The 10,667-nt window shown below is 42.7% G+C and overlaps 1 protein-coding gene across 4 annotated transcripts in view; it reads right to left on the bottom strand.

The window, feature by feature from the left end:
* The window catches only part of ASB7 (ankyrin repeat and SOCS box containing 7), a 39,182-nt gene extending 29,335 nt beyond the window's left edge, over positions 1-9,847 (bottom strand). The window contains exons 1-4 of one of the 4 annotated variants that reach the window (XM_018560248.1): positions 9,720-9,847; positions 6,387-6,431; positions 4,258-4,358; positions 2,467-2,725 (exon numbers count right to left, since the gene is read on the bottom strand). In XM_018560248.1, coding sequence (XP_018415750.1) covers positions 2,467-2,677 — 211 coding nt within the window. In that variant the 5' untranslated portion in view covers positions 2,678-2,725; positions 4,258-4,358; positions 6,387-6,431; positions 9,720-9,847. Of the gene's footprint in view, positions 1-2,466; positions 2,726-4,257; positions 4,359-6,386; positions 6,432-9,719 lie in introns of those variants that run through there. The other 3 variants (XM_018560249.1, XM_018560250.1, XM_018560251.1) reach the window with 3 other exon arrangements.
* Positions 9,848-10,667: the final 820 nt, after the last annotated feature.

The following is a 10,667-nucleotide window of genomic DNA, read 5'->3' as shown; positions in this document are numbered from 1 at the left end:
GCTTTCCGTCAACCATTGTGGTATATTATCGGTTGAACTATGTGTTTTATCACGTACGTCGAACCCGTTTCCCTCCTGAGTGTATACTGAGGAGAAAAAATTGTTCAGCGCCTCGGCCCTCTCCTTGTCACTTGTGAGTAACTTCCCGTTTTCATCCTTTATTGGGCCTATCTGCTCCTTTCTTACCTTTTTACTGTTAATATATTGGTAGAATTTTTTAGGGTTTTTTTTTTACTATCTGCGGCGATATGCTTTTCGCATTCTATTTTAGCTTCCCGAGTGCATGCTCTACTTTTTTTCACCGAAAACATAACGCAATGGAGCGGAGCGGTTCATTCAATTTTCCATTTTTAACCCCATTCAATTTTCAGTAACCCTTCCATTAGCATCCACTGAAAAACGTATCACAACGCCATTGGGAGGCTGACCATTTTAATTTAAAGATTCAGTGAGAAACTATGGGTATATGTAGTTATTTTTACTAATAGGCCCAGTTTAAAAAGTCCTAGTATAGCATTTTTGTACAGTCACCAAATGATGTATTCTAACCATGTCCCTATCAGCCATTGCAGTAAAATTGTCACTAGGGGAGTGGATATTCTAACTGGATTCTAATTGTCATTAGACAGTGGAGATCATATTCTAAAGGCACAAAGCCAATCAGAGTGGCTCTGTATCTTGTTATTGGTGTGATGGTTGATCACAGGGAATACATATGTAAACAGTAGTACTGTTTGAGAGCCTTCCTCTTCCTCTCGAAAGGGAAGGAGGAGGATCGCAGGCTGCAATCTGGAGAGGAGAGCGAGCATACACCAGAATGGCTTCAATTAAGGTGGGGAAGGGTTAAATGTTGTGGGATTGTTTGTGGAGGGTTTTAAATGCCACTGACCACAGCCCTTGTCCTTCTCTATGGGACTACGCGGTCGTATGCCGCCCTACGATCACCCACCCTGCACGTCCGTGCGGGTGTCCGTACTCATGCGCTGACAGGATGGATCCTGTCTGCGTCTGAGCTGGGACACCCGCACAGACCTGCACTTGAGGTGAGTGTAGGGCGGCGTATGGCCGCGTACTCCCATAGAGAAGGACAGGGGCTGCGTACTAATCACACACAGCACCTGTCTTTCCCGGGAGCTGCCCGATAAGGCCGTGCACGCAGCACGGAGCTGCACGTGCCGGCCTTTTCTCGTGTGAATGAGGCCTAAAAGGCTAAACACACTGTAACCACCCAAATACCAGCATGTTCCTTCATCTCCAAAATATTGTGACAAAAGTAAGCCTGAAATGACCTTGGGTTGTCCACTGTCTAAAAAGTGGTCATTTTGGGGGTCTGGCATTTTTATTTGATTTGTTTTATGACAGAGTGTAAGGGATTTTCAGTCTTTTCTCCTTGATATATTAAAAGAAAAAAAATTAAAAACCCAGTGGTTATTAATTGCAAGAAAAAACCCCTCTATCAGTAAAACTATCACAGGACAGGTGGTTAAAGCAGGGCTGGACAAATCCCAGGAGCCAGGTAGCTAATGCGCTTTAAAAATTACAGCTGGTGCATAACTTTAGAGGTTTTCTTTAGTTGTCAATGGGGTCACCAAGGGTTTTGGCTCCGGAATTCCATATCAGTTTGTCCACCCAGATCACTTCTAATACTGCAATCAGCCAACAATAGCTTGCTATAGCAGTGATGTGTTGCTGCAGGGAGGCCCTGGACAGAGCTTTTACAACTCTGACCAGCACGTCATACAAAGAGGAAGTGCCATAACGTCATTCGTGAAGTCACAAGACTCCCAATGTAAACAGAATGTGGAAGCATTCTGTTTACTCTTGCTTCAACAGCATGCTCCTGAAGCGAGCTGTACAAGCAACTGAAACTCAGGAGCTAATCGCTTCCAGCTGTCAGGGGCAGCTGACGGGGGCTGCACGAGCCATTGAGACCATCACCATTTTAAAATAGCGTTAGAACAACTCTTAAGGTTTGTATTGCGGTCTGTGTCTGGAATTTGTAGATGCAACAACAACACTAAAAGCTTTGTTTAGATTTCAGTTTTAAAGCCTGTGGAACTGTTAGCTGCCACAGATTCAAGCATCCTTGTCTACCTTAGAACATTAAGGTTGTAACGCTGTCCATACAAAGCACAGCCATTGTTATCACTAGGACAGGAAGGGGGCACAACCTCTCCAACATGATCGCAGGAAGCAATGACAACTCTACAGAGAATTCTAATCCTTCCATAGCTTACCCAAAACTCAAGTGGAATTCCACAGTAACACGTTGGAGTTTATGACTACATGGAGAGCTCCTAACAATCTATGGCGCATTTGTCCATGATAAGCTGATACAGATTGCTCACTTAAACAGCAGTGTTCACCCAGTTGGGGAATTCATAATAGATCAGTAAGGGTAAGGACGTCCAAGGATATAGTTTTAGTTTGAACTGGAAATCCCTCTCCTAACAGAACCCATCTTACCTCCATGCTCTAGGAATACTCTCACACATCGTTCTTTTCCACGTGCTGCTGAAAAGTGAAGCAAAGTCCATCCATTGGCATCACGACCATTGGGTGAGTAGCCCTGTTCCAGCATAGTGCGAACAGTGTGGACGTCTCCAGCAGCCACCGCTGCCTGTATCCGCAGCTCCTCCTGCAGCTCAGGATTCCTGCGGCAGTGGTGATGTAACATCCTCCCCTCTGCTCTTCTTAACTATAGAGTCATGGGGCCACACGTCGCCTGTCATTGCAAACATACACATGTCAATGTCAAAAATAACAGGTGAGTTTTAAAGCAAAACTATGTAGATTTTTTAGAATTTTACGCATTTGTGTGTGTAACATTCCCTGGTTTCACCAAATACCAACAGTGATGGTTTTACAGCTTTCCTGTTGAATGCAGCCAATGCATTTGTTCTGACACTTTGGTATTTACCAACCTCTCCCTCCATAAAACATCGGGTTTCCAAAATGAATCATATTGTGCACAGAAGATTTAACCCTGATTTTAGAGACCCATGGTGAGAAATTATTAAGAATATGGTTGTTCTGGACTGACTGGTATCTCACAAGAATATGAATCCCATCATAAGAACCCAACTTCCCAGTCCTAGCTTACACAGATCCATCAAATTTATCTATCAAATGAGTAAGCAGATGTACTGTATTTCCTCCACTCCCATAGTCATAACTTTCTTCAATTTATTGTGCTTTATAACCCCTCTGAGGTTAATAAAAACACTTTGCTGGCTCTCTAAACACTTAGACCCCAGTTCACAGGCTGCATTACATATTAGAGGGTAAACGTGTTACAATTAGGGATGCACCTAAATTTCGGCCGCTGAAACATATCGGCCAAAAATTGCACGTTTGGCAAAATGCTGAACGTGCCATCTTTTGCCCGAAATTGCGCTGCATCCCTAGTTTCTCTCCTCCCTGCTGTGCGCTGCTCGTGTGGGTGCGGACGCAGCCATGCCCCGTCACAGGAGCCCAAGCCAGTGGTGAGGGGGAGGAGTGAGTCAGCTGTCAAAATACTCTCCTCCCTGCACCGCACGCTCAGCCTCCTGTGACAGCGAGTCAGGATGGAGAGCGGTACAAGCACTCAGCGATCACTGACTGCTTGTAAATATCTGGACATAGTATGAGGTACTGTGTACCAGTTATGAATGAATAGGAAGTGATCTATATCACTTCCGGTTCATTCATAATTGTGTACATATTAAACATACCATCTCCACAATGTATGAATGAACAGGAACATTCAGTATAGAGGATTCCTGTTCATTTATAATAGGTACTGCAGAAAAAGAGATTATGCACTCATTGTCCTCAATCTCTTTTACTATTTTAAAAGGGAAATATCAGGGGTCTGTTTAGACCTCTGATATTTTACCAAAGCCCCCACTTAAAGTTAAAAAATAAAAATATTTTTAAAAATATATAATAAATAAAAATAACAAAAAATTAAAACGTTTATAAAAAATAATAAAAGGTTAGAAAACATTTTTTTTGTTTCAGTCTGACTTTTTTTTATTTCTGGTTTAAAAATGTTCATTTCGGTGCACCTATAGTTATAATATCCTATAATGTGTTGTGTATATTTTACTCCCTGTGCCTTTATGTACTGCTAATGTGCATACAGGAAAACTTAAGAATACTCTGTACTTAAGAATACTCTGCATAATGTGAATTTTCTAATATGCTGAAAGCTTTACCTGTGAGAGAGGAAAAAAAAACTAGACATGCTGTATTCACAAAAACATGAGCATTTACCTCTCACGACTGTCACACCGTTTTTGTGATGCTGTGAATGCTTCTTTTATGGCTTGAGGAGCTGACACACTTCATCGCAACAGAAAAACAAAAGTCCTCACCTTGTAATAAATAAATAAATGACAAATGACATTTTCAAATAAAACATTGCTACTTGGTGCTACTATCTATTTTAACCCAAAAGTTACAATGCTATAAATTACATTTGAAAACTACAGACTGTTCTGTCCATATTATAACTACTAAAATGACCTATACCAGTATCTGACCAACAATATGAAGCCAAGGGTCATATGTAATAAATATATCTTAGTAACAACAGATACAATGTAACAATTCTAGAGAATGCTGGAGGGAATAAGCAAATAGATGTAACTGTTGCTACTACAGGGATCCCTGCATATATAGCACCACAAACAACAAAATGTCTGTAGCTTCGATCACATACATTAACCAGAATGCTGAAAAAAAATGACATTAAATGGTCACTCATTCTGTTATCCAAGTTCATCTCTTTACAAAAACAGTTCAACGCAGTATTAAATGCGCAGCTTCCAAGATATTTACCAAGGATCTGCAAGCCTGAGATGTTTAATAACAGTAGATAGAAATGTTCCTGTGTGTGACCAGCATTATATATTACTTTCAGAGGCAGGAAAAAGGAGCAGGCGGATAACGGGTAAACACCGTTTGCCGATATGTCACCTTTTCCCTGCATTAAAACCTGGCTGCTCGCCTTCTCAGATGAAAGACAGAGAGAGTCTTCATGTCTGAGGCAAAACTGAGTAGTATGTAGACTCTGATAAGGAAAAGTTGAACAGTAAGCACTTTTTGCTTTGCAAGGGTTGGTTAGGAAGGTGGTATAGAACTTTCCCTCATTTTTGTTAAATATATGGGAAAATTAAAAATATATATATATTTTAAATACACGTGCATACACTTGCACATGAGGGTGTATTTAGCAGGACAACCATATGTAGAGCAAGCTTGACTCTAAAGACCATGTGAACTATCCTTAAAAATTCCTCACTCTTCCATAACCACCATCTCTACACAGCAGCCAAATGGAAAGAGTGCAGTAGAGATTACTTATAATAAGTTGCAGAACTTAAATCACATCTCTGGGCAAAACTCTCTCTCTTCTAATTCCTCCATTGAGCTTAAAATAAAATTACCTTCTAAAGCTCTTTCTTATGCACTTATATCCTCTGTTCATGTCCCTCGCTGGCACTGCTTCCGGATGTGCCAACCTGTGATGCCGTCTGTGCCCACACTGAGCAGTTACCACTTAGTGAAGTCATCATAGTCTTCTAGAGCAGCCTTTCTCAACCAGGGTGCCTCCTGGTTTCTTAACGGGTGCCCCAATGTGAAGAGGGCTCCAATTATGAAAAAGGGGGGCTCTGATGTCAAAGAGTGGGATTCTAATATGAAAGGAGGGGGCTCCTGATGTGAAGGGGAACTCTGACATGAAGGGGGACTCTGATGTAAAAATATGAGGGGGGAGGAGGGGCTGTGATGTAATGGGGCTCCTAATGTGAAGGGGGAACCTGATGTAAAGTAGGAACCCAACTTTTTTGTGTTTTTGCATTGGGTCCCACCTTATAATCTATATCAGACCCCTATCTCTGTAAATGTTCTGGTATGGATTTTGGAGGGAGCACGCGTTTTTTTAGATTTATGCTTGTTTACTTCATTTTAGACTGGGGTGCCTCGAGATTGTGCATACTTTTAAAGGGGAACGTTGCTGAAAAAAGGTTGAGAAAACCTGTTTTGGAGGCTGAGAGGACATCACTGCTGGAGAGTCAATAGAAGTCCAGGTAGTGATGTAGACACCCAAAGAATGACCCGCTTCTTCTACAGTAAAAAAGATAGAAGACTCGGGACCCTACGTGTCACCTGACCACAGATTTAGGTAAATAAAATGGGCTTTCAGCTTAGTTTTTTTTTTGGGATAACAATGATTAGTTTAGGAGGGAAGAGGGGAGGGTGGTAATGCCCTAAGTTTAGCTTTACCTAGTACAGGAAACAGGGTTTTAGTTTACCTAGCAAGACTTATCCAGAAACCATTATTTAAACATGCCAACATGTTTTTATCACAAGATATCAACATAACTGAATATCTGTCTTACCTCTGGTCTTTTCCTTTCACTTCTACAAATTCAAGAACGGCAGACCTATGAAATAATGCAAAAGAGAAGTGAGAGAAGAAATCACAACAATACAAAAATCCCACAAAATGCCATTAGCATCATCAACATTGCACAACTGTAAAAGTCATTTAAAATTGCCAATATTGCCCCAACGATACCAGATTCAAGCTTTCAATCTCCAGTGAAGTTGGAACCTGTTGCTGTGAGGCAGAAGATTTTCATTTCACAAGTTAGCTCTGCTAAGAAGTGAACCATCGTTTAAACAAAGCACCTCTACAGAGACTTGATTTTCAGAAATGAAACTGTACACAGGAAACAGTACAATGTACAACATACAGTACAAGTATCAATATGTGTAGAAGTCACATCTGATCTACACACCAACACAATTCCTCAAAATCAAACTGAAATGGATGTCAATGTTTCCTCCTACAAATGTAGCTGTGTGCCGATGCTGGAGTTCAATTACAGTTTTATATATCATGTGTATGTGGGAAGGATAAAGGCATACACATTTTTTGTATCTTTTACTAAAAGTATCTAGACCACAGGAAATTGATATACCTTATAAATAAAAAGTGGCTGCACGGTTTATATACAAATGGCATTTATTTAATGGACATGGAAAGGTTTTTGCCAGTGTTTTCTTTAATCTGGAAAGCTGGGTATACGCAAATAGCATTTCATTTATAAAGAATTTGTTTTTGGGACATTTGCTAAAAAAATATTCAAAGGGGTCATTAACTATTGGACATCAACGAACCATTTGGACCATAGTGATGATAAAATTTAAGGATCAGGATGGAAAATGTTTGTCGAACAAACGAGATCAAAGCTCCATTGAGTTTAAGATCGCATGTTAAAATAATTTTCGTAGGAACGTTCATATGAAAATCTACCAGTGTATCCCCAGCTTCACCTCTCTTCACATGTTAGAGTTGGTGCTGTAAGACACAACAAGATAATAGACCTATAAATAGTATTCATAATCAAGCCTTTTCCTTTTGTAGTTGATGGTGGAGTTTTGGTATGTCTGCATGAATAATCTACTATCAATGCTAGATAACATCTGACAGCTATAGACAAATCGGTGAACAACATCATTTGAGCAGTAGATTCTTCGCAGACTCCAACAGACCAAAATGAAGTCATTGATTCTAGTTTCCAACATCAGGCCCCATAAAGAGAAGGGTCTAACAAAGGAGTTCTTGGTGGCCATAGCAGAAAATGAATGTGCCATACTGATAAGTTCAACAGAATGTGACTGGGTGCTATGGACAACAAAAACAGCTCCTCTTTTAGTTTAAATCAGGGTGGGACATATGAATATGGAGCCAGCCTGTCTAGTCAAGGAGCTAACCCCACTGACAACTAGACGAAACCTCATAAGTGAGGCACCAGCTGTAATTTTTAAGGAGCATTGGCTACCTGGCCCTGGTAAACCCTAACTAGACATTTAGTTGGCTCAGGCACTGTGTATCCTAAACATGGGTCTCAGTTTTATTTTGGTAAAAGATACTTTTCATCTTTTATTCATTTTTTTTTTTTTGCATCTTAGCACTCCTGATCTCCTGCAGCCACTTCCTGTCTACATGCACTTGCTCCAACGTTGGCTGCACATCATTGCTCTGGCTTCCTGACAACATTAGACGCGTGTTAGTACAATCCTTTGTAGTCTCTTCCAGGTGGCGCCTAGCCGTGCATGTGACAGGGTGACAACACAGTTAGGAGGCAGCTGTCACCCTATTAGCTCTCACATGCAGGGCTCTCCTAGTCCCCTTGTCTTAAATTGTATTTAATCTGTACTGTTTCCTTTTTTTTTTTTTTTACTACAAAGCACAAACGTTTGGTGCTCTATAAATCCTGTATAATAAGAGAAAGTGCCTGAACAAGGTCCCTTATAAGCAGATCGCCAGACAGTTTCATGAAATGATTAAGAGAACCTTTGAAATGACATTACCGTGCTGTGGTATTAGTGAATGAGTCTAGATTTACTTTAATGCCAATTGGAACTCTTATTGGAACACAATATTTAAAACATGGTGGAAGGTTAAACCAGCACAATGAAATGTTAGCAAAGTTTATTTCTGGGTTTGCAACCAAATCAGGATAATACCCACTTTCACAACACTTTAAATATTTTAAAAATGGCTTTTTACTTGTTAAAATATCTTACTTAGCTCTCCCCTTCTATGTAACGTTAGGGAGGGGGCTGGGCAGTTATTGTTTGCCAAAATGAACCCGGGCAGATCTCCATTATCAAGTGAATGTGCTAACAAAGGGTTAAAGATCTCAAGGATTGGGATGTACATTGGGACTTATCAAAACTGGAGCCGTTGCCTGTAGTAACCAATCATCTTCTCTCTTCAGGTCGGCTTTGAAAATGAAAGATAGAAGCGGATTCTGATGGCAACTGGCCATGAGCAACCGCTCCAGGTTCTGTGTGCTCCTGTTTTGATCAGTTCCGCTTATTGTAAGTTAATTCACTTTACAACTGTCCCTCCAGTCTGTCCTTTATCTGCAAGTTGCCATCCATTCTAAGCATAGGGGCATAGTAGATAGGGTTGGGAGGAGGGGAAAAGACCCAGATCCATCCAGTCCAACCTATGCGTGTGTGTAGCCATTAATAGAAGCTGTCTGTAGTATCTTTATATATATAAACCTGATCCAAAGAAACAACTACCAAGATCAGAACGATTGTTTTACACAATTATAGATCTCCTGTGTTACTAAGAACACATAACACACATATATTGGGGGAAGGGGGTTCTCTGATTTGATTGTAGAGGAGGAAATACACTTTAAATGTTTTGTGCATGACTGCAGGGGAAGAGCTCCGGCCCAGTAGAATGACAAGGCCTCCTGCACAATGCAGCCCCATGTAAACAAAGCTGAGGAAGAGCTGACACACATCTCGGTGCTCCTGGTCATGCCATTCTATATACTGCCAGCCATGTAGGTAATAGTAGAGGGTGTATACATGTGTGCAGCAATACACACCTTCCATAGACAACACACAGATGGCTGGGGGTGGGGAGGAGAGGGTCCAGTAACGGACAATGGAGTATTGTGTGGCAGCTGCCTGTACAATGGTGGGAGCATTGCTCCACGGTCACGGCTGCCCGCTCGGCTCCTGTGGCATTACGTGCACACGCTGTTTATTGAACACAGGCCGCCGCCGCGGTGCCCCCGCTGGCCATTGTTGCGGAGTAGTGGGTGCAGGGAGCGGGCACTGGGTGTGAGGGCCTGTCTGGCAGGTGGTGAGCTGCCGTGAAGGAAGGGGGGAGGTTACTATGACAGAGACACACTCACCCCCGAGACACACCACTGCCCGGCGCCTCACACCGCTCCGTACTTGCCGGGGCCTGCCCCATAACCCTCCGCGATAACGGGAAGCAGGCAGAGAAAACCCCACCACCCCCCTTCAGAAGCAACCAATCACAGAGCGGCGCCGGAAAGCGAGCCCGGAACGCTGCAAACTACAACACAGGGCTGGCACTGCGCGTGCGCGGCGGCCGGCGGCGCGGGACGTTCTTCGCGCTCATTGGCGGAGCCGTCCTCCCCGAAGCGCCTCCTTCTTCGCGGAGTCCCCTATCAGGTTGCTAGGCAACATCTAGCAGCCGCTGTAGGCCGTCGCGCAGGCGCTGTGCTGGCGGAAGTTGTGTGTGCTCAGTGCCTCGCCTTCCCCTGTCAAGCGTTTGGACAAGTAAGAGAGATTCAAAGGATGCTCAATTGCTCGTGCGGCGTCTGAGGTGGGGGATATAAATGCATGGTTCGCTGCTGTCCGCGATTCCTAGTCACGTGTCTATGCCTGAGGGTACAGCAGACGTCAGACCTGCGGTCTTGGTTGAAGGAAGTTGGGGGGCGAGAAAGCAATGTGACCGCCGTTTGAAAATTCTAGTTGCTGGTCCTCTGGCTTGAGCCGCTGTCCTGAAACAAGTATGCGGCGAGGAAAGTCAGAACTCTGATCTGTGTTTCTTCCTGGGCTTCATTCCTTAAAGGCATAGTCCACCTTTTGCAAAAAATGTAATACATGCACCACATAAAAAAGGTGAATTTATTGCATTGAAGCCTGCAGACCATTGCAAGCCTGGCCTGTCACTGGTGGCTGCCATAGGTGACACTTTAATAGCTTTTAGCGCTCATCAATTTTGTATTGGGAGTGAGTGATTGCCCCAGAGTTCGGGTTGATATGTAACGTGTGTGGGGCAATCGACCTTTTCGCACGTAGAAGCACCCGATGCATGTTTATGTGATCTG

The sequence above is a fragment of the Nanorana parkeri genome, unplaced genomic scaffold, assembly GCF_000935625.1.
Source record: "Nanorana parkeri isolate BGI_ZX_2015 unplaced genomic scaffold, ASM93562v1 scaffold443, whole genome shotgun sequence".
Lineage (NCBI taxonomy): Eukaryota > Metazoa > Chordata > Amphibia > Anura > Dicroglossidae > Nanorana > Nanorana parkeri.
This window is presented reverse-complemented; position numbering and strand designations above follow the sequence as displayed.